Below are 25652 nucleotides of genomic sequence, written 5' to 3' on the forward strand. Positions count from 1 at the left end.
AGCCCCACTTTTGTGTTTTACAGTCGAGCCGAGCGTGAGTACCCAAGACACGGGGCGCCATGACGACAGGTGAATGCAGGGGGAGATAAAGTGGGCGGCTATAACCGAGTAATAAGTTAAAAACCAGCAGATGGTGCCACTTTAATATATCAGCAGATATAGTGACAGATGACAGGCAGGCAGGCAGAGACACACACACCCCCCCCCCCCCCCCCACACACACACACACACACCTTAGTTTATGGACAGATAACATCAGTCATATGCAAGAATATTTTTTTAAAATGTCACTGGATATAGTAATGTGGTAGATATACATTTGTAATCAGATGGATGATTGTGCAGCAACATAAACTCATGTAAACACGCCGTAGCGTGCCAAACATCTTTCTCGTACCCAGCATATTGGGGTGTGGGCGTGTGAGAAGCAGATCTGATGTTTTACATTCTGAGTTTGATCCTTTGGTATCTATCTCGAGCATGCTCATAGTAATCTGTGAGTGAATACACATTTCAGGTGTGTGTGTGTGTGTGTGTGTGTGAGCGCTCATGTCCTGCTGCGTGTATGTTTACCACAATCATCCTGTATGTCAAGCCACACGCCTGGGAACCGACGCACTCCACCTCACCTCCTGTCGTTCCTCTCTCTCGCCCTCGCTCTCTCTGTAAAAACCTTTTGTGCTGTGAGTGAAAGTCACATTTCATCCACAACTCCACGCTCACCTAAGCTTTCTCTGAATTCTTAAACTACGGACGAAATGTCCCCGAATACGTCGTCCCATACTGGTTTTCTCTATCACATAAAACGTTGCACAGAGATGCATCAACTGCTTGCTGTATGAATCAAGGTCACGGCCTTCGCAGAAAATATACGTTTCCTTTCGGTGACACAGAAATAGTCACAGAAAGTGAAAGCATGTGTGCCTGGTTGAAGGACGCTATTATACAAAGTGTAATCCAATAGATGAAGAGTGGGTTTATTTTAGTAAAAGAAAGCAGGATAGGGGACAGGAGTATTGGTTACAACGCTACACACACTACTCGGCTCCTTTCGCTGAATCGCTCTGAGGTCAGAGCGCTCTGCTGAAGCTCCCATTTTTCCTTGATCCATTACTCATTCTTCCCCACTGGAGAACGGTCTCCATGGCAAATAGGTTTCCACAGCTTCACCAGAGCCCGCTTCACATGCTTGACCGTGCATACACACACCGGCATCATAAATCAAACACATCTCATTCTATGACACAACAACCACGGCGTAGTCACAGGAACAAAATAGTTCATAACAGAGGCGACAGAATGATCCAGAAGAGTTGCAGTCTGTCACGCCTATCAGGGCCAACGTAAGCTCATTATAGAGCAGACACACAGATGAAGGAGCAGAGTTCTTCGTCAGCTGGACTCGAGGCTTTTTCTGCACATCCATTGATCAGCATGTTAACACGACGAGTCATGAATCAGCAGAGAAATTGAAAGAGAGGCGGAGAAAGAGAAAAAATGACACAATACGCCAGACACACTTAGAATGAATCAGACATCTAGATTGTTTCTTTGCTTTTTATATGTTTCAATTGCCTCATCTGAACTGGAAGTTCAACAGAATAAAAGCATTATGAACACGCTAAAAACAAGTATGAATGTCTGTGTTTCAAATATCGTTACCCTTGTGGGATGGCTCCTCTGGCGGTGCCCATGGAGATGCGCTGTGTGCCCGGCCGGTTCAGGTTGTTCTGTCCGTTGACGTTGAGCTTGTGGTGGCCATGGGTGGATGAAAGAGATGGCATCATGGGGGAACAGGGGAAGTTGGCAGAGGGCAGCGGCAACTGCACCTGCTCAGCTTTGGCTTGCCCACCACCCATACTTATGTTGATGTTGTTGGGGCCGGAGGAGGCGGAGGTCGGCGACCACAGGGAGGTTCCAGCAAAGGTGTTGCTCTGCCGCACGACAGCGAGGGTTCCTGCGGCGCCCGGGTTTCCCGCTGTCCCCCCGTAGAGCTTCCGCCGCTGGGAGGCCAGGATAGCATTGGAGGCGGCTCTCGTACTGTTGACCAGGATGCACTGCTGGCAGGAGCAGGGCTGGCCGGCGCTGGCTCCCACGGGCCACGATTTCGACTTGGGGATGGAGCCCATGATGAGCGGGAAGGCCAGGTCCATGCGTCTCCGCAGGCGTCGCTTGCGCTGGCTCTGCCTGTTGGTCTGACACATGCTGTTGAAGTCGATGAGGTAGCAGAAGCCCAGAGAAGTCAGGTCAAGCCAGGGGTGCTGCTTCTCATAGGCGTTCTGGATGGTCACACAGATCTCCATGTCATACGGCGTCCACGAGTCGTTGTCGTTCTCCCACTCCCACACCACGCCTTTCCCCGGAGCGGACGACGGCTCGTAAAAGTTCCTCTGCACTGGTCTCATGGTGCCTGAAAGCAAAGGACAGACAAGAAGGGGAACGTGAGGACCATCACAAAGAAAGCATTGGTTATGGTCATTGTTACGCCCCCTGACTTGACTCCACCCTCTTCCTAGAAGAGGGCTATCTGTCGGTTTCAGGTCTAGCACGCCTGGAGCACCAGGCATCTCCCTTTGCAGCTTGGTTTGTCTTCTTTTGGCCTTCACATCTCCAGGGATTGCGTGCAACAACTTAAGTGAATGAGCAGAAAGTTTGCAGCCCTGGTTTTAGGTTCTGTGTGAGGCCGCCTGGTGATGCTGAAATGGACCGGTGAGACTTCCACTGACCCCAGCGTAGACAATTTACCTAAAGTATTCTCAAAACAATCCAGAGAGTAACGTAATGCCTCAGATGACTAGTCTGTATGTATGTGTGTGTGTGTGTGTGTGTGTGTGTATAATTTATTGATGATATTATCATTATTTTGAAGCATTCCCTTAGCACAGTGTTCTTTAATTTCATTATGGTCCATAGAAAAAGATAACTGGTAATGTTACTGGTGTTTTTCTACAAACCAAATCAAATATAAACATTTACATTTTGCAAAACCACTTAAATTGAAATTACTCAGACTGAAGGAATTATCTTGTTAAACCTCTTAAAACCTTTTCTCCTCGGAACCATTTCCATTTTAAGGACAGTGACAATAGGACTGTTAAAAAGAGCATCTACATTTGCAATGTTCTGGTTTTATAGTTTCCCTTGAGTTGCTTAGTTTTCTAATGGCTTGGGGGGGCACTTCAGAGTGGCATACACACATTTGTTAACAGAGTGGAAATGGTCTCTTTCATCAGCTACAGTGGAGCACGATAAAGCAGCCATGTTGCCGAGTGGCATTGGTGATGCTTCGGGATACAGGAACCAGCTCTGGGAGTACAATGAGTCTGGACCAGCTATTCATCAGGTCTGTGCAGGACTAATATGAAAGGAGAGGCGGAGCTTGTGATAAACTGCACTTACCGGGTAACTTGGAGAGGATGTGTGTCTGAACCTTGCCCTCTCACTACTGGTGTCCCTCAAGGCTCCGCCCTGGGTCCCCTCCTCTTCTCTCTGTACACTAATTATGTCGGCTCCCTGACAAAACCCTGACAAAACGGAACTACTTTTCCTTCCTGGGAAAGGCTCTCCAACCCACGACCTGACCACCCACGACCTCGGTGTGACACTCGACAGTCACTCTCCCTGACGGCCAACATTACTGCAACAACACGTTCCTGTAGGTACTTGCTGAATACGTCCTCTTCTTACGCAGAAGGCAGCACCGGTTCTGGTCCAGGCTCTGGTCATTTCACTCCTAGACTACTGTAACTTCCTCCTGGCTGGTCTACCTGCTAAGGCCATCCGACCTCTGCAGCTCATCCAGAATGCAGCAGCTCGACTGGTCTTCGACCTCCCTAAATTCACCCACACTACTCCGCTCCTCGGCTCTCTTCACTGGTTACCGGCGGCTGTCCGCATCCGCTTCCGTACATTGGTTCTTGCATACCGTGCTGCGAACAGATAGGGTCCCGTCGACATCCGGGACATGGTCAAGACTTACCCCCCCCAGCCCGTTCTCTCCACTCGGCATCTGCCAAACGACTTGTGACTCCATCACTTTGAGAGAACATTTGCTCTCTCCAGTTTCTGTCCCTCCTTTGCTCCTTTTGTTTTTCAAACAAGAAATGCATTTGATTCATCTGATAATCTGTGTTGTTCTGATGAACCCTCACTAACACACACACCTCATCATAACTAAAGGTACCGATGGGCGCGTTCTGTTTTTATGACACTAAACTGTGGAAAAACACTGCTTCTCGATAAAAGAACAGCACGTTATTACAGTATTTGTTTAAGGAAATTCAAGACATATCTCATTAACCTGGCTTTTAAATTGGAGTAATGTTATAGCCTTAGTTTTTATGTTTATCTTTTTAAACCTGGGTTATCATTAAAGCCATTCACACTAATTCATACACATTCATACACCGGAGGCACAGCTTCGGGAGCAATTTGGGTTTAGGTGTTTTGCAGAAGGACAGATCGACATAGGCTAGCGGAGCTGGGGATCGAACTGCCGATCCTCTGATTGAAGGACGACTGTGGCTCTCCAGCATAATAGAGCAGACATTCAATTTACAGAGGATCATAAATACATTACATATAATTGACAACCATCCAAATGGATGCCAAAACAGGACATATTACACTTTTTTGCCATTATATTTGACGATTAATAAAGTGAAGAACAATGTGTGTCAGTGATAACGAGCAAAAATAAAAAAGATTCATCTCTTGTGACATTAGTGTGCAGAGGCCAGATGCAGTTTTAATGCTGCTTCTATTTCAAGCTCACCCAGTGAGCCAACACATGCTGAGACAACTATTGGACCAACTGATAGAGATGAGGTGCAACACTTATATCTGCCGGAGGGAATGTGATGCCAACTGTAGCATTAAGTCGGCTCAAAATACAAAGATACATTGAAACAAGCTGGGATGGACATGCCAGTAAAATCCCTACCCTCAAGAAGCTCTGACTGTGTATTAATCTGCTTGCATGGGCCTTCAGGGAAGCAGACATTATACCCATAATCCCTCGCTGTCTATGTCTGCACTCTACTGTTCTGTACGGTGACAGGAAGGAAGGGGATGCCCAGCCAGTAGCACAGTACCTCTGCTGATGGCTACTCAGCTCCCACCTCCATTATAACACAGTTACTTTATTCACATGGGAAATCAGGACTCCTCAGCCCATCCATCCCCACGCTGCACGTTGACAAAGGTATCCCGGACCACCGACCTCCTCCACCCCCCACCTAATTTAACGGGTAAATGCACACTCCGCTCCATGGGAGGACCAGATTGATAATGGAGGGATGTGGATGCGTGTAGAATGGACGTGGGAATGAGTAGAGCGGTTGGTGGGCAGCGGTAACCCCTCATACTGGCTCCAGAGGATAAAATGCATCAGCAGAATCAGCCACTCTGATCTTGAATCTCTGCTGCAGACTGCTGCTTTAGGACTCGACATGATGGCTAGTTTCATTTAGAGCTGCTGAGAATTACACAGACACAACTGCTCAGTGAGCCAGCTGCCACCATCTCTCACGTCTTCACTCGGTCAGCCATGCACAACTTTTCCTGCCGTGCCTGCTCAGGGCTTACTCGCTTGATTTTTGTATTTTCTGGGATGGACATGCCAGTAAAAACTAAGGATCACAATGAATATTATAACGATTTCCCTTCAGAATAAAACCCTCATTGATTTCCTGGAAGTAAGTAATTTTCTCTGCACTTTTAGCATCGTGGCGTGTCACACATCTGAGCCGTTTATCACTGCGCCTCCTGAGGGATGCATTAGGTTCGACAGATCCAACATGTTTCTGGCCATGATCAATAATGGCAACATTCTCCACAGTTCTGCTCAGTGCAAAGTTTACCACAAGCTTCATAAATGTTTGAACATGTGGAGAAGTGTTATTCATCAATCTTTGTACAAACAACTTTGGTGAGGAGAGATCAACAGTATATCTCTTTGAAAGCTTATTAGTACTGGTAATTGTTCACAAGAGCTCTGATGGAGCCTGATGCATGACATGTACTCAGCTGAAAGTTGTTCTATAAACAGTTTAGTGGGATACATGAGTGAGTTTTCCATAAAAATAAACACCCAGCGATTTTTCAGGACTTGCCGCTCCTCTGAAAATATGTGTAAAAAATTATATTTGGAACCAGTTTTTCAAAATCCATGAACATTTTTAATTTTTTAAAATCTTATCCTTACATTTGAAATGTAATGCATGCAGAGTCACAAACCAAACATAAAGGCAAATGCTCATATGATATAGAACTCTGGACAATGTTGTGCATCTTAGAACATAATCATTTCAGTTTATTACAACTTATATCAGTAGATCTGGCCATCATTTATATCAGTAATATCAGTGGCAGGCCATACATTTTCTACCTAGGCCTTCAATGCCGTCTTACTACAGCTGAACAACCTAATGTAAGATTAGTTCACCATGTATTTATGTATGTACATGTGTATATATATATTTTTTAATAAAATAAAAATAATAATATAATACATTACTGTAATATATTCAAACTCACTAAAATAAAGCCATTGCTGGAATAAAGTCGGGAGAACTCACGACAGGTCCGACAAAGTATAACAACATTGTTTGTTACCTATTAGCCAAAACTATAAACAATACAACCCAGAACTAATTTTTAAATATCTAATTTTATGCAGGGACTGTACAGGTCGCTGAACGGGGACCTTGAGAGGAAAAGCAGCGGCCATAACAATGAGTTCTGGGGCCTCATGTAGAAGGTTTTAATAAATACATACAGCCTGAAAATCTACATACTGCCTCCCATTCTGCTGTAATTCGCTCCTGTACCTGTGTCTGCTAAAAAGCCAGAATTGAGTTATTCACGTTCTGCCTGTGACCCTCTACACTCTTCCTAGCAGGAAACCAAGTGAAATGGCCACTTCCTGTCTGACCCCGTGTGCCTTTGGATGCCCTCCCTTCACTTCCCTTTTCCTCTCTCCCACGATGTCCTCCAGCTCCAACACCAGCCAGATTCCCCTCGGATGAGCTGGAGCCATGATGTACAACCCCGTCGGGCCTCGCAGTGGGACTCTAACCCCGCTGTCACTCGGGTTCAGGGTGAGCTTGGCTGCCCTCTCACATCTTAACGGAGGGAAAAACCACCTGCAGTGACGTGTTCACCACGTGAAGCACTGCCAGTCTCTGTCCTTGATAGTTTTGTTTTCCTCTGGAAGTGAGGAAAGGCCTGTCTGTAGAACTCTTCTAAATGGAAGGATATGCAACGTCACATTGTAACATCCTTGACTGCCCTCAGAGACCTGCTGGAGGGAAAGATAGCAGATCGGCAATCGGATGCTTTGTAGTTCTGTTAGGCGGATCCTTTTATCAGAACTGTTAACAAATGCAGTTTATGCACAAAGTGTATTTTTTTTTAAAGATATGCAGTGTGGTCTGAATATGTAATTTAACTTTAAAGCGCAACACCAGCCATCGTTTTTTCAAATGATGTATTATATTTAATGACGTTGACATACTCTTGTATGCCGCTTGTGAATAATCAAAGAATTGTTAAACAAAAATAGGAGCAACAATGCGTCATCAACATCCACGGACCAAATCCACTCCTCCTCAGCTAGAACTCATCTCCCTTCACACAGTGAGCAGTCAATCTAAAGCTGGCACTGAGCTCATTGATGCGCGTGTTCCTCTCACAGACAAACCGTAATGTCAAGTGTCAGTGACGTGCACCTGATGTGTTACCACCTGAACAGCTGCTGAACAAGGCATGAGACTCAGGCTTTGTTGTCATAGGAACACTGAGGTTGTGTTGTCATGGAAGCCGTCCCTCGGGCATGGAGGAGTGAGAGGAGGACAGGGGGTGGTGTTGTGTTGCCTGTATGTGAACGATCCCACTATTCCTTTCCCTGAGCACAGCGCCATCAGTCAACTCTCACTGCGCTCGCTCATCTCATCTGCTGCCGACGCCAGCTTTCCCCTCGCCTCTCCTGGCTTCTCACCAGCGCCGTCTCCCTGAGCCATTCTTCACATTTTCCACTCTGTCACTCACTGGACCCCATCCCACTCTCACACAATACCCACCACTTGGACAGAGAGCAGAATTCTGCGTCATTGAGTTCGGGCCCACATCACCTTGTCGTTAATGCTCTTCGCTGCAGGGGCAGCGGCCGGGTCGAGCTCTAGAATATATCCTTATAATCGCCACGCCTCATCAATTTCCCAGGGGAAGTGTTGAGCCTATTAAAACACAGTGCTGCATTTTTCTTTTTGACTACAGAAGGAGCGAGGCCAGTAACAGGTCGAGCATCATATGGCTCAATGCTCATCGCCGTCTGGAAGGTATTTAAAGCTTGCTAATCCATAGTCTCTGCAGGTAGATCTGACAGAGAAGAGACGCTGCCTCAACAGAACAGAAACAACTCTCAACAGTAGTGAACCCACGACAAATGTCCAAGGTGACATGATCAGATTGTTGTTTTCTCCACCAACACCAAAACTACCAAACTATTACATTTTAAACTAGAACGGGCACTCGGTACAGCGCATACCTTCGCATATCACAAGATTTGGCATTGAATTATGAACATTTTGGCATTAGTTGCATGCCAATTGGATACAAATTGACCGTGTTATGGTAAAAAGAAGATGTTGACCTTTTCATGACATTGACCTTTGACCTTTGACCCGATTGATTCCAAAATCTAACCAAATGGTCCCCGGATAATAACCAATCATCCCACCAAATTTCATGCGATTCGGTTTAATACTTTTTGTGTTATGCGAATAACACGCATACAAATAAATAAATACACGGCGATCAAAACATTACCTTCCGCATTTTCAATGCGAAGGTAATCATACATAAGAGAGAATCCTCACATTTCAGAAGCTTGAACAGGAACATATCCGGCCACATTGGATAATAAATGACTTATAGTAAATGATCATTCAACAATCAAAATTGACCTTTTACTTTCCTATTAAACAAATAAATGATTAAAAGGTTATACGCCTCAAGTTCAGTTTAGGGGTCACAGATAATACTGAGTCAAGAAACACATTTGTTGTTATATCTTTCCCGAATGATGTCATCAGGGTTATTCAATTTGAGCTTGGAGACAACAAATCTTTCCATATAGCTGATGTAACAATACTATTCAGAAGCATTATGGGAAATGCAGGATTGTAAATGTTTATATCTCTTTTAAGAACACCATCTTTATGGATATGCAAGACTAAAATCACTTCCGCACTACTCTTAACACTTCATTCTGCACCATTTAGTATTTCCGATATAATTTACAAAGATGAGGCCGGTTTGCAGGACAGCTGCAATGCAAAGAATAGTTTTGATCGAATTTTCCAGTAGCCTAAATGTGAAGAGACGAATAATGTGAAACAATAGAAAACACACTTCTTTCAGGCACACTTATTAACAATTCTCACGAATCACAAGAAATTCATCACAGCAGAGACATAAATACAAATTCCTATTTGAGTTCTAGCCACAGAGCTGCAGCGTTGCTCGTGTGTAACACAACTCCCTTTTCAGTGGCCTTTTGTTTTACAAGGCACAGTAAGCATACCACAGCATTGTTCTCCCCGTGCTCTCACTTCTATTTGGCCAACAAACTTTTGATATTGTTTGTTATGAACTTCATACAGATAAATAAAGCAGACTGAATGCTCGTTGAAAGTCATTCTGGGATGCATGGTTAAATTTTACCTTATTTTAAATTTATTTTTATGTTTTATTATTATGCTTTCTTACTTTTGAAGGTTGCATTTCTGTAAAAATACCTAAATAAAATATCAAGTATAAAAAATAAAAAAAAGTCATTCTGGGAACCATGACAAATGGCTACCGGGAGAAAGCATGAACTAAAATACATACATCAAAAAATACAAATGTTGATAAATATTCAAGCATGGGCTTTTCCTTTTAAATGACACTTTTTCCGTCTTCAAACAATAGTCAGGTGCCCATGTGTACATTAAAAGCAGCTTCTTTTTCTTTTTTTCATGTTAGCATTAAGACTTAATAGTTGACAAACTCTCTGATTTCAGCCTCAATCTCGGCGATGTCTTCTTGAAGAATCTCTCTTGACTGCACCTCCTCCCTAGCTTCATAATACAATAAATACAGCCTCCAAATTAAGCCCTCCTCTATCAAAACACGATTCGGTGCGCATGTTTCAGATTTTTTATTCAGCGGAAATAGTTCTTAATTTCATTTAATAGTTAATGAACTTTTATTCAAACAAAAGACCTGCAAAGCAGCAAAGCTTCAGTGCAGGCCCAGAGCATGAACTATAATCAATACAGCCCTAATAATATCCTACGTATGAATAGTGAACACATGATAAATATGCAAATAAATTCTACAGTATGGGGGAACTAAAATAAATGAAGCTTGTTTGATGTTTTCACATAAACCCCAGAGAACAGCTTGAAAAAGGACTTTCATCTTCCAGAAAGGCCTTCACAAACAATACACCCAGGCTGGCTATTAGATATGATGAAGAGACCGAATACTGCAGAGGTTGAAAATGCATCACAGACCAAGAGAAAAAAATCTGGCTCCAAAAGATCTGATGCTGCAGCATATGAATACGATAAGAGGTGAACTTCTCCGTTAACGTATCACTGAGGGTTTAGATGTAAAAACTCGCCGGCTTAAAAAGCGTTGTCATACCTGAACATCAAAGTCTGAGATGAGAGATCTGGAAGAGCATGATCGGCTCATTAACAAATACCCGGAGAGCAGAGACCATCATAATGAGGCTCACAGTCTGGCATTAAGCTGGTTTACAGCATTATACGTGACTATATCGCAGCTCCCCTGCTCCTCCCTCACAAAATCAGACTCTCAAGCTCATTCTACACTGAGATGACACTTTATCTCCCCACAATGCAGTTCTTTATAATGAGCTACACAAGTGAAAAAAGACTTGGATTTCCTTAAGCGCCCTTGTCCTCTTTGTCGGCAAAAGTGATGGATGAACAAAAGTGGGGGAGACACTGATGAAGAAGAGAGGAGTGGAGGGAGGAGAAGGAACGGAAAGAAAGATGGGGGGGAAAAGAGAAAAGGGGATTGCGAAGGATGGGAGAGAGGGAGAAGAGAATGAAGATGAAGTGGGTGGATATAGGAATGAAGAAGAAGGGCCAGGCACAGGGGAGGAGGGAGAAAAAGAAGGGGTTGTTGGAGGAGTAGAAACAGAAGAAAGCGTGTGATGAGTGGAGGTTTTCTGCCGAATAACAACAACAAAAGAGGATGTCTCACTTCTGCCCGGGCTTAGAAAGTGAACACTGCAGTAAAACAGGTTTTCTGCCAGCAAGACAAAGTGTTGAGGAAAAGTGTCTCAACCATCCTCATCCTCAGCCCCTTCAAGTCTGCAAACTCTCCCACAGCCCGGCCCGGGGAGCTGGCCAGTTACCGAGCTCTTGTGCAGAGTTTGCAGTTACTGGGGTAACAAAAACAAATCTTGAGAAAATGAAGTTATAGTCCTGTCCACCTGCCAGCTCCGGTGCTGCAGTGAAGCAACAGACCCTGAAACAACCTTCTGACGCTGTGGATGTCCTCAGCTGAGGAGCTTCAGCTCTGACTCACTTTGTGTGTGTAATCAGTCAACGTGACAGTGTGTGTGTGTGTGAAGAACACCGAAAATGGTACACGCTGAAGAGGTGAGCGTGCCCCTGCGAGTTCCACTTCACACCACTTCAACCTCATCATGTCCAGCAGGAACCTCGTTACGGCGAGAGCGCCATGCGTGTCCTCACCAGGGCAAGGGAGTGGGAGGCATGGTTAATCACACACACACACACACACACACACACACACACACACTCACACTCACACTCACACTCACACTCACACTCTCACACACACACAGAAACAGAAACAGGCGTCTTGTTAGTAGAGGAGTCACTCCACACATTGCAAATAACATCCTGCAATGTTCATTCTTTAAATAACAGCAGCTGATCTGGCTTGCAGTCTGACGACAAATGAAAACAGTTTATTTGCTCGATGCAGCTTTTGACGACAATGACATTTGTCGCAACAATTCCTCCGAAACCCGACAGCTGCCAACTGATGCTCGTATGCCTGGGTGCGACGGAGCTTTCATATTCTGGCATCGGTCCAGGGTTTTGTGGACACAGCCATTTAATATGCCATAATTACCGCATTACTGATTTTCTATTTACTGTAAATAACTGGTTCTCCTGTCAGCTGCTGTTCTTCAGGCTTTGTAAATATTCATTTAAAACGTGGAAATCTGAAAAGGTGTTTGGACATATCTTTCAGGTTCAATTTCCTATTTATGTTTATATGTTTTTACCTTGCAGAGGACAAGATAATTATGTTGGCTAAACATAACTATCCCCCGATCCAATATGCTTGCTGAAAACTGTTTTATGTGAAACAACAAAGCATTTCACAGATTATTTTAACATTTCATTTTACTTTTTGCAATCAGACAGCAACGTGTTGTTTAGTCTGCTGGATGAGGAAACTATTGATTCTGAACATTGATCTATATGTGTACGCTTGCCCTATTGTTACATGTATCAACACCAGAACGTATAAAGTATTGAAATACATCTACTGTATTGCGACAATAATGTGACGTCAATGTTAATATTCTGATGTTTGCCGACGAGTGCCACATCACTCATCTGTACAGCTGACCTTGCACCACCGCCGGCATCGCTCCCGCATCCTTCCAATACAAGAGAAAGTGACACACACATGGTGCAATATTCATCTGTGGCAACACAATATCTCATGTGGGCCGTGGCACCAGCACGATAAATTAAATGATCAAATAACAGCATCATACGGTCAGATTCTAGAAAGAGGAAGATGTTTCTGCATGTTTATCTCATCTCTTATTCTGCAGTCCGACGTCATACAACATATAACCACCTACAGGATATATGGGAGTGTGTGGATATATTATATCCATACAAAATATGTGTTTTAGATCCTCAAGAGTCTTCTGACAAAATAAATAAAATCCGTTTTACTGTAAAGTAATACCCAGAGTAAAAACAAAGATACTAATTTCTACCAAATGACATCATAACATCAAGGCTGTTCGAAGAGAGAGAAAAACTGCTCAGCAAATGGCTCATTGAGAGGAACAGCATGCAGCACATGAGTTTGCTGAGAGAGGCTTTTATAACCCACTTTATGGCTGTCAGGCCTTATCAGAGGAAACGTCTGGCTACATTACAGTAAATTGTCTCTCTGCCAGACTACACTGGTCAGCTTTGATCAGCAGTTAAGTGGACAGTGTGTGCGAGGTCAGGGGGGCATCAGACCAGAGTAATCGTATCCATAACAACCACAGCATGTCCTTGAGTATGTTCTACTTTCCCAATATGTTTTTTTTATTATTAGGCCTTTTCCTCTGTGTTCATACCCCAACATTATAAGGTTGTTTACGGTGTAGAATCAGTTCAAGCGGATGCCTTCATGCTCTCGAGGCTCCAACAGCTGCAGAATCATACATCATTGATATGGAGCTATGGTGAATATATCTTTAAGGATTTTCTCGGAACACTTAATTACCGCAGAACAGACGAGGGTCAACTTTAAAATTAAATTGGGCTTAAAGTGACCCAAAAGACAAATGCTAACAGCTACCTCAAAGATCTGAAGCTCAGCTGGAGGCAGTGGACTTATGCTTATTTAGGAGAAAAAATATATCATAGAACTGGAGAGCAAAGAAGTAGATTACACTACAGTGTAATCCTCCCCCCCCCCCCTCCCCTCAAATGTGTGTTTTGCTTATTGTTATTCATTGACTGTTGTTCGCTCTAATGTCTAAGCTTCAAAGAGCAGAGTGATGCGTGTGCAGAATTAGTTTTCTACATCAATACAGACAAGTTGTGTTTTGTGGAAACATGATCACTTTAGTACACACACACACACACTGAGAATGGATTCTGGATTGTTCAATGATGAGAAGAGGCAGATGAAAATTGAAAATATTTTAACAAGGTAATTAAACTTTTTTTCTTATACATATCAGACACAAAGTATATATACAGGACTGTCTCAGAAAATTAGAATATTGTGATAATAAAGTTTTTTTTTTCACAAATTCAATATCCTTATCCTAAATATAGAGAATAATAAAAAAAAAAGTATATACTAGTATTAAACAAAAAAAATCTGATTCGCCTATTTAAAACAAAAACACCTGAAACACATTTTTTCAATTTTTTTTTTTGTTTTGCTATAATTTTTTTTTTTTAACTTGGACTGAATATTCATATTTTTTTTAATTGATTTTATTTTTTTTAGTTTTCTTAAAGTAATTAATAAATAAGAAAGAAAAAGGCTAATAATATTTCAATTTTCAGTTGATTTGAAAATGCATTTGAATTTTTTTTTTTTTTTTTAATTTAATTACAGAAAATAAAGCACTTTATCACAATATTCTAATTTTCTGAGACAGTCCTGTATATATATGAGTGTTTTAGTGTATTTTTATATATGGAGGGGTTTCTTTTGGAATTCTTTTGCAAAAACACAACCCCTTTTAGCCCCTTTTTCTTTATAGTCAACTATATGCAACATTTTGCAGAGCTGCTAATTTTCACATATCGAGTGCAATTATCATGGAAAGGAATCCTTGAGTTCATATTTAGTTAGTATTGTGAGACCCACAGTCTGCATCTGATCTGATGCTGTGTTCAGTCTCTCACATCACAGCAGCTATTACACGAAGCAAAGAGACAACCAGCAACTGATGACGACCGACTGTGGTGAAGACGCACACTGTCCTTCCCCATTACCGTTCAAGCTTTTATTGAAATGCAGCACTTCTTCAGTGGGACATCTGCTCCGAGCAGAGTGTTCAGATACATTACATTACTGTTGTGTTTCCTTTGTCTAAAACTATCTCCTGTGCTTCACTGTGGAGTAACCGCTTCCTGGCATATCACATTTTGACCGTGCAAAAGATGAAGTCCCTCTTTGTTGGCGTGGTGACGGGTAGATAATTGTATCTACCTCCTATAGTTCACTCCATAGTTAGCTTTTTCTCCTCAAATAATTTCTTTAGCATTTTTTTCAGGAATAATGATTCTGCTCTCAAGTGTGAAGCGCTTAAAAAAAATCTTGGTTCAGACTTCATGTGAAGTGTGAACAATTAGCCTTAAACATGTAGATTTAAATATTAAATAGATTGCTGTGGGGACTTTCATTACCATTTGTATTAACAAATGTCTTTATAACTGAATGCATCCATAAAAAAAGGACAGAAAACAGGAGAAGCAATTGCCATTGTACTCTGATAGAAATTCACCTGGAGGCACGAGTGATTTAAATCCTAAAACAGCTCTCATAAATAATGAAATATCTGAAGAAGTGATGGTGTGTGAGGAGCTCCCGTGAGGAATAAGAGTGGAGGTCGTCGAGGCCTCTTCCAGGAGCACCTGGTAAATACACAATGAACCAAGATTTAGAAGCACTTACAGGGGACACGGAGAAAGGAGGAGAGGAGGGTGGGAGAAAAAAAACTCCCATTGATATTCTGCTGAGCGCTAAGTGATATTTTTGTAGGGCTGAAAAGTAGGAGTGTGAGGGAATGTGAACCCGTTATGTCCATGCCTGTGCCTTAGTAATTCCTTCCTCCTCTCGTTTCCAATAGACCGAACAGTCGGTGCATTCAGAATGCGAGCAACTCCAGAAAAACCAGAGAGCAAACAGCTGCAACCAGCCATGAGCATTATTGCTGTTATTACTGTTTTGCAGACATTTAATTATAAACCAAAATATTGGACGCATATTTGTTTTAGGGAATCAATATAACGAGATGCAAAGTCAGGGGGTCAATATCCCAAGAGACATGACTTAAACTGTCTAAAAAGAACTGCGATAGTAAGGATAAATTAAAGCTTGCAAGTAGTCCTTCAAACTAAAAATATCCGTTCCCTATTGTGCTTTGTATGTATAATATATTGATTTTTAAGTAGAATACATACAGTTGTATTGTAGATGGAGAGCGTAGTCAGTGAGAAAAAAAATTTAATGGAAGGATATCCGACAGAATTTGCTCGAGTTACTTGGTGGATTATTTGATTGTTCACAGGCCCACAGCAGAGATGCGACTCCTCCCTCTGAGTTCAGAGTTTAGGAAGATCTTTTTGGGCCATCATGGTGGCTTACACTGGAACAATGACGACTGCCTTACCACCAAGAAGCTTTCGAGAAAGCCATCCCGTCTTCAGCTTTAGCAATTTGTCATGCTGCCGCTGCGCTAAAGTGGGCCGTGGGTGCATTTTCTTGTCAAATGAGTTAAAGTGCGGAGCCCCAAACCAGAAGTCCAGCACGATGCTTCTGCGTCGAGAGAATGATCAAGGGAAATCTGAGCTTTGCTCTCTGCAGCCGTTAGCAGCACACACTCCCGTAGATCAAAGACGTGACAGCATCCAACACCCAGCAAGGCATTTCAGGAGATGGAGGATAGTTCACCCAGTTTAGGGATGATGGTGCCTCATTCCTATTCTTGCACCAGCGGGCTGATCGGCTGAGGCAGACGACAGCCTGCGATCTGACTGACCTCCCTGATAAGCAAGCGCCACAGAGCGCGGCTTTGAAGGGAGTCAGAGCACGATATGCACTCTACAAGTTGGAAGTGGTGATTCGATGCACAGCCGGAGCACCACTGTAACGCAATACGGACATGGACAGAGCACACCAGAGCACTACAGGTGGCGCTTAAGAGGGAATACTTAAAAAAGTTAAGTACTGACATAATTATTAGATTAATTAATGCATAGCATTCATTCCAAAATCTGTAGCTTTATTAAGAAAAATAGCAAAAACATTTGGTGTCACAAGGTTCTAAAAGGTGAACCTTTTGGCCGTTTGATTTACTGTATATGTAATATATTTGGGTTTTAGAATGTTGTTTGAACAGAACAACTAATTTCAAAACATCAGATAGGCTCTAGGAAATTGAGGTGGACATTTTTTACTATTTTCCTGATGTCAAAATCTGAAAAAGAATTGAACAATAATTATCAACATTATATTTTACAGTTGCCTGCAATTTAGCGTCATTCAGTTCAATCCTTGTTTGAGTAACAATTCCTGCATTTTGTGTCAGTATGAACAAAGAATCTAAGGTGTAATATATATATATATATATATATATATATATATACACTACCGTTCAAAAGTTTGGGATCACCCAGACAATTTCGTGTCTTCCATGAAAAATCACACTTTTATTTATCAAATGAATATAAAATATAGTCAAGACATTGACAAGGTTAGAAATAATGATTAATATTTGAAGTATTAATTTTGTTCTTCAAACTTCAAGCTCAAAGGAAGGCCAGTTGTATAGCTTATATCACCATCATAACTGTTTTCAGCTGTGCTAACATAATTGCACAAGGGTTTTCTAATCAGATATTAGTCTTCTAAGGCGATTAGCAAACACAATGTACCATTAGAACACTGGAGTGATAGTTGATGGAAATGGGCCTCTATACACCTCTGGAGATATTTCATTAGAAACCAGACGTTTCCACCTAGAATAGTCATTTACCACATTAACAATGTATAGAGTGTATTTCTGATTAATTTAATGTTATCTTTATTGAAAAAACAGTGCTTTTCTTTGAAAAATAAAGTCATTTCTAAGTGATCCCAAACTTTTGAATGGTAGTGTATATATATATATATTGTGTGGGCTGCTGACCATGTAGATTACTTTGGACTCTGGTAATGTGTGACATATATGTGCCTCTGTTCTTTATATTCTATTGAGAAAATACTATAAATCAGATAATTATATAGCCAGATTTAATTTAAAAAATAAGCCCACTTTGATGCACAGAGTGTGAGACTTCATAGCAACGAGACAAAAGCTGCATGTGTTTGAGAGTGAAAGTGTGGGGAATGTGCAGAGCGGAGGGTCTTCTCAGTGTTATTATCACTCCCTTCCACCCTGACTGTCACTTTCCATCAGGGAAACGCTCCACCTCTCCCTCAGTTCCCCTTCTCTCCTCACCTCTGTTAACTCCCCCTCATCCCTCTCTCCAGCACCGCTCCTGTCCCTTTCCTGCCAACATCCAAGTGGACTTCAGCCAGCTGGTTGGTGGCTGTAATGGACCCCCGAGTACAGTAACACCTTAGCACCAGCGTGACTAAGCACTGCTTTCATCCTGTCAAAGACCTTCACTGACTAATTACGCTAATTACAAAAAAGCTCTCGGAGAAAAATAACTTTACGTCACGTCTGTTTATCTTTCGCCCACATGACATGCTGAGAATGTATTGATATGTAGAGACAGTGTACTGTACACACTACCTCTTTGGATCCATAGTGTAACTGCAAACAGCAGTCCAACAATGTCTAAGCCAAAGAAGAACAGAGCTAAATAAGTCAATGTGTCAGCACAAACAGCAGCATGCTGCTGATGTGTGCACATCTGCCCCACTTGTAGACCCATATAAAAGCGCCTGATTCTGTCTGTTTTGTACTTACAGTGTTGTTTCTTGACGTTTCTGTTCTAAACAGCCTTCAGGCTCAACTCTTTGCTTATTGTGCGTTCTTCTGACGCAAGTGGGATTTCACAGTCAGAGCTGATGCACACACCACCTGACCTTTAGTACGTACATAGCGGGAATCCTTTTCCAGCTTCCTCCCACAGACCACCAAAACAGTTCCCACACACATCTACTATTTGCTAAACTACAGCAAAGAAGAAAAATCTAAAGCCGTCCCTCTTCGATATTCTGCAGCATTACATGTGCTCTGCAAGTTTCTCGGTAGCATCAAAACCACAAGCACAGCGACAGTTGTTTGTCAGTTTAACACAAAGCAGACATGAGAACATGACCATCTCTGCTTTGTTTTCTGCTGCTTTCCAATATAATTAGTCAGGGACGGTTGTTAGCAGAGGGAAATGGGCTAGAGGAGAGGAGGTTCTCACGCCTGTAGGAGCAAAACAAACAAAGCCCTGCTCCGGCAAACCAGCAGCCAACAGCCGCTGATAGGGGTTATCTGTGCAGTCACACATGGGCCATCTCACAACAGTGAGCACCGAGCAACCGTAATGGCCTCCGCTACTCCAGAAACACAAACAGAATAGAATAAGATGTGGATTGCACACTAAATTATGTCTCTTTGATTCTAAGTTAAATTGCAATTTAGTTTTGTGTAGAAAAACATATAATTTAGTGTAATGATAGTGGAACAATTTTTTTTTCAAATGAGGAAAAAAAACCTTTTTTGGACATATTTGTAGAAATATGCTTGAAGCCTGGTGGGTGTTTCTCTTGGCAGCCGTTGTCTGACATCTGCGGGCTGATGTTGCTAGGAGACAAAAAGTCAACTTCTGTGGTGCGCTACTGCATGTCGTGTCCCCGTGTAGCCAAAGAAAAGAGATGGATGACCCTCGATGTTTCCCCTTTTCAAACCAGGCCAGCATCGTGTTGACTAACATAAAACAGAGCCTTCAGTTATCAAGCTCCTCTTTTATGGAAGCAGCTTCCATGTTCAGTCCGGGCAGCAGGCAGTGTCACCACATTTAAGAGTAGACTTAAGACTTTCCTCTTTAACAGGACTTATAGTCAGCCCCTAGATATGCTTCTATAGGCCAAAAGGCTGCTGGGGGATGTTTAGGATACACTGAGCTCCTCCCTCCTTCTGGACGAATTTACATCTCTTCATTGCACATTACTAATTCTACTCTTTCAATTTAAACAATTTAATCTTGCACTGAGGTTTCAGAAGAAAAGCTGTAATCAGTCAACATTCCAAATGTGATCAAAATCACAACACAATAACATATCGGGTCAAGGAATGACGTCGGAAGCACTTAAATGAAAGATGGGACAAGCTACTGTGAATAAAGTCGACCCCCAGCTGATCAACTGTGTCGCCATTGGAACAGAAGTGATGTTTATAGTATCCGCCAACCCAAATATTGGACCAATCAAAAAGCGCTCTCTTCTCACTGTGTAAAGCACTTTAGTCAACTGCAGTCATTTATAAACTCTGCCAAATAATGAACTAACTGGACTAACAACAAAAGTAAATTCCTCTTGCAGTAATATGACGAAAGCACCATGACAGTAACCAACATGATATGTCTTCATTTCAGAATAATATCTAAGTTTTGAGTGAGGCTGATGTTAGATCACGGTTGTAATCGTCTTGTATGAATGCACACCTGCTAGTGTCTCTGCTTTTCGCCACCTCTCCATCTTAAGAGAGCATACTGGTCAGGTTAATGCTTAAAAGCTGGGCAGCAGAAGTCATAGCTGCAGTGTTAAATCCATCAGACAGCCCGCAAGTGTCGGTCTATGATGGAGATGGCAGATAAGCCCATGTGTTTTGTTATAGGAGAGGGTGTAGTGAAAGGGGATCAGTCCACAGCAGTGTTTAGAGGTCCAAACGGCCCTCTGGGGAGGAGGACCAATCGATCCCATTTGGCTGGCAGCCAATCCTCTCCCTGCCTTCAGCCAGATATTCATCCACACGATATATATATATATATATATATAAATATATATAAATAAAGCATCTGAGCCTTCAGTCATACTGTATATATAAAGCACTGTGCTTCTGGATTTTGCCCCAGACTGGTGTTCTTCACCAGTAGTTGTGTAATGAACTCTGTGCCCCGTGTTTCAATGGCAAGTAAATATAGATGCGTTTAAGCTGCTCTCCGCAGAGAGGGGCGCTGCTGCAATGCCTGTGGTGCGTGCGTTGTGGTTATGCTACTCTGATTAGAGGGAGCCATGGAGATAAACTCTAGCTGCCGTCTCATTAGTCGGTTCCCACCCACAGGAGCTCCTCCCAAACCCACAGGGGGGAGCAGGGCACCCCCACACAGCCTGCAGGGACGGGAAAACAGACACCACAGTGGGCAGGGTGCACCATCATCGGCAAGCTCACAGATGTAAAGAAACAAGGACAAATAAACACACAGGGGACACCAAGCACACTCGACTCTACTTTCAAGCTTTTGCGCGCACAAAAAAGGCCTCAGAGGACGAGATCACTGGCGCCGAGACAAAACGGGGTTCCCCACAGGGACACCTGCAACAGAGCAAGTGGCTATGAGTGACCCGCTGAACTGCAAAGACAGCAAACATCTAACGTGAAACCGATGCATCACAAGCCATGCTAAAACACGGTGCAACAGCATCACTACAGCTGGGAAGCTAGAGGCCTCATGGGAGATCATAGATTGCTGTGCCTTGGAAGAGGTTTGCTCATGTTTGGGTTCAGGGAAGGATTGTGATGAAGAATAGAAAGATGCTCCTATATAAAGTGGTATAGTTGTGTCTTATACCGTATAGCCAATACATTTAGTGTTGCATCAGTATGCTTTCATATGTGGTTCCAGGCCCAAGGGCTTTGTAGCCCTTAGGGTAAACATAAGAGGGATTAAGGAATACATAATACTTGCCAAATGTTTATATGTTGAGATTTTTCTGATATTTTAATGGTTATACTTAATGTTCTATTCATATTTAGTCCACGTTTTTCGCCTAAGACAGAATATACAACCTGAGCTAGTTTGTAACGCTCCTCTGTCGACTTAGGTTGTCATAAAAACACACACTTAGTGGAGCAAGAAAGCACATAACGAAAACGTTTTACAGCTGCTGGTACTTTTTACAGTTTTTTCTTTTTTATTATTATTACCATAATCAGGCCAGACTGACAGCTACACCAAGGATATTTACAAATGTAAGCTGTATTTTTTATTATTCAGTGTTCTGAATAACACTGCCAACAAACATGTTTTAATGCTAATGTAAATTAAGTGTTATTGAAATATATACATTATACAGGACTGTCTCAGAAAATTAGAATATTGTGATGAAGTTCTTTATTTTCTGTAATGCAATTAAAAAAACAAAAATGTCATGCATTCTGGATTCATTACAAATCAACTGAAATATTGCAAGCCTTTTATTCTGATTTATTGCTGATTATGGTTTACAGCTTAAGAAAACTCAAATATCCTATCTCTAAATATTAGAATATCATGAAAAAGTATACTAGTAGGGTATTAAACAAATCACTTGAATTGTCTAATTAACTCGAAACACCTGCAAGGGTTTCCTGAGCCTTGACAAACACTCAGCTGTTATAAATCTTTTTTTTACTTGGTCTGAGGAAATATTAAAATTTTATGAGATAGGATTTTAGAGTTTTCTTAAGCTGTAAGCCATAATCAGCAATATTAAAAGAATAAAAGGCTTGCAATATTTCAGTTGATTTGTAATGAATCCAGAATGCATGACATTTTTGTTTTTTTAATTGCATTACAGAAAATAAAGAACTTTATCACAATATTCTAATTTTCTGAGACAGTCCTGTACACTACCGTTCAAAAGTTTGGGGTCACTTAGAAATGTCTTTACTTTTCAAAGAAAAGCACTGTTTTTTCAATAAAGATAACATTAATCAAAAATACACACTATACATTGTTAATGTGGTAAATGACTATTCTAGGTGGAAACGTCTGGTTTCTAATGAAATATCTCCATAGGTGTTTCGAGGCCCATTTCCATCAACTATCACTCCAGGTTCTAATGGTACATTGTGTTTGCTAATCGCCTTAGAAGACTAATGTCTGATTAGAAAACCTTTGTGCAATTATGTTAGCACAGCTGAAAACAGTTATGCTGGTGATATAAGCTATACAACTGGCCTTCCTTTGAGCTTGAAGTTTGAAGAACAAAATTAATACTTCAAATATTAATCATTATTTCGAACCTTTTCAATGTCTTGACTATATTTTCTATTCAATTTTCAATTCATTTGATAAATGAAAGTGAGTTTTCATGGAAGACACGAAATTGTCTGGATGACCCCAAACTTTTGAACAGTAGTGTATATATATATATAGATATAGATAATTAAATAAATATATATATATATGATTATATGAAATAGTGCAGATTCATGCACAGTGAAGTCCCCTTCTGTATATGTGTATCTCCATGTGCCTCTTGCTATGTGTAGCTGAATCAGACATGAAGAGTGTGGTCAAGGCAGCTGAGATCTGTCCGTGGCTGATGTAGATGTCTAAAACCTTCCCCATAGCGTTGTTCAAACACTGGGAGAGCAGGACGGGGGTCGCACACACAGAGCAGGCAGCAAAGTGTTGAGCCGTGGTGGAGGCAGCACAACAGCATCTGGTCTTATTTACAAAAGGTAGCAGTCATCGGAGAGAATGGAAGTCAACACAGCAAAGGTTATACGACTGGCAGCATGTTATGGCTATCGGTAAATAATCCTCAGTCTATGTTGGCCCTATGCTCTGCTGCAGAACCCACATTTTCACATATAATTCACTTCCTTTTATTTGTTATAAACTCTTTGATTAGCCGTTCAGTAGTTTAGGTTTCGTAGAATATTGCTTTTATTACCAGGTTTTTTTTCATACACCATTTATTTTTTCCATGTGGAGTGAAATAAATTATGGTGCATTAATAAAGAGCGCAGGGTCTCATACAGTAGTTGTGTACAGTGACTTTATAACCAACCACTATTGTCTCACATCTGAATGACAACACATTTGATGAAGACAATCAGATGAGAAGAGTGAGAGGCGTCACACTTGGCTTCGGCGCTGATTTGCCCGATGAAAGCACAGCCCCTCCAACGTGGTGACCTTTGGGAAGGTCATGGCATTCCTGCAGCCGCATAAAGACACTCCCGAATAAATAAATCATTGCTAAACCCAATCTTCATTTCCCGTTTGTTGCAACCCCTCTGCGCTCAACCTGTGGCTCATCTGCATGAGTCCCAAAGCAGTCGGCACATTCAGCACTCGTTTATTCCCCTGAAAGTTACATAATGTTTGTGTTGCAACCACGTCAAGACTGGCTCTGTTTTAATCAGTCCCCGATGTGTTCATATGGCATGATTTGTGGTGAGGACAACCAACCAAGCACGATTCATGTATTTAACTCTTTCAGATGTTAGAACTATTGTGAAATCACCCCGACTCACCACATCATCTGTCGTCAGCTTCTCTTACCTGTGTCCTGTCGAAACTGGTGCATGGACTGCAGGTCGATGACGTATGGAGAGAGCGGGGCATCCACCTGGCCCAGCACTACAGTTCCCCGGACGTCCCCCTTCAGTACATTCTCAATATGGTGGCAAACCGCTGCGCTGTAGGGCCTCCATCGCCCATGTTCATTCTTCCACTCCCAGACCACCACCCTGGCCAGGTTCTGAGGGGGGTACCCCAACCCGTTGCCGGGCGCCAGCAACCCCGATCCTGGACGAGCCATCTCCTTCTTGGTGTCCGTGCTTCAGCTGCTGGCTATGTCCAGGGCGACAACAGCACTGCAACCCTGCCAGTCAACTGACACACTGGAACATTTTCCTCAGCGCCAGACAGAAAAAAGCTTGAATCAGCGACGAGTATCTGGCTCTCCTCAATTATCTCATGCTGCGTTCACGCCAGCAGCTCGGCTGGAGTCATCGTCCACAGGTGCTCTGTGACTGCTGGATCTTTGATCAGCCAAAGGCAGCCTCTCTCCTCTTGCGTGTTGTCGTGTTTTAAGCGGCAGACGTTGAGGATGAGGATGATGATGATAGTTGCAGCTGTGGACGTCTCAGTGCTCCACCACAGATCCCAGAGGATCAGCAGCAGGTAGAGAGGAGACGCACTCTAAACAAAAGACCAGGAACAGAAACACACTGGTCAAAACATGCTGTGATTTATCCCAGCAATCACTGTTTCAGACTAAGATCCTTTATGTGCCCATTAGTGGCCTGTGGACAATTATGATTACACTGTTAAAAAATTGCAGTGACCAACATGTATAGGAGCCGTTTCAGCGGCAAAATAATTGAGATCGTCATCAGATGTGTGTCGAGGGGACACAGAGATGTACATAAACAGTCTGATGCGATAACATAATCCCAGCAGGCAGAATATCATCTGCACACAGAAAACTGTTCAGGTGTAATAAATACAAAACGAGGATTATTGCCTTTGTTGCTTCTATGATTTCTCATGTTTTTTTATTCTTACATCTCAACCTGAATGTTTTTCGTCGCATGCACAACACGCACACACTGATTATGTCGATACAGACCTGTAGGCTGCAGTTGTGGTGCTGGTACCACACATCTGGCAGGTGGAGGCTGCATATCACAGGCTGCGGTCGAAAATCAGATTGCAAAAGATAAGAGAAAAAAGAGGAGGCGCAAATCTGTGCACCTGCCTCTTCACATGTCTTCTTCACCTCCAAAGCTCCAGTGATGCTATTGCAGAAAACCAAGACGTCGTTTTGCCGTGGATCTGCTCCAGACTACACAGCAGCTTGTTGGTCTGCTGGGTTAAAGTGAATGCATGCCCCGGTCGCACAGCTTTCAGTGTGTGAGCTGCAGAGCCATTCCGCCGTGGACGCGCATTTCTGCCTGTTACGCCAAACAACATGCACGAACATCGTAATCACGCAGTTCACGCCGCCGCACATTACGCATCCATGTCCAGTAACACCTGTATGGTTAGCTGTTGAAATTCCCTTAGGTGTCAATTACATCAAAACATAATGATATAACTTCCGGTATCTGGTTTCAAAATAAAGTCCCTGCTAACACACGATTTCACTGAGAACCGAGTGAAGCGTGA

General features: G+C 42.4%; 1 protein-coding gene across 1 annotated transcript in view; it reads right to left on the minus strand.

Annotated features, from left to right (window-relative positions):
* Positions 1-25431, minus strand: part of dtx1 (deltex 1, E3 ubiquitin ligase) — a 43881-nt gene extending 18450 nt beyond the window's left edge. The window contains exons 1-3 of the mRNA XM_056419181.1: positions 25114-25431; positions 24042-24683; positions 1663-2410 (exon numbers count right to left, since the gene is read on the minus strand). Of these exons, the coding sequence (XP_056275156.1) occupies positions 1663-2410; positions 24042-24300 (1007 nt within the window). The 5' untranslated portion in view covers positions 24301-24683; positions 25114-25431. The remainder of the gene's footprint in view (positions 1-1662; positions 2411-24041; positions 24684-25113) is intronic.
* Positions 25432-25652: the final 221 nt, after the last annotated feature.

This window comes from Pseudoliparis swirei, chromosome 7 (assembly GCF_029220125.1).
Source record: "Pseudoliparis swirei isolate HS2019 ecotype Mariana Trench chromosome 7, NWPU_hadal_v1, whole genome shotgun sequence".
NCBI lineage: Eukaryota > Metazoa > Chordata > Actinopteri > Perciformes > Liparidae > Pseudoliparis > Pseudoliparis swirei.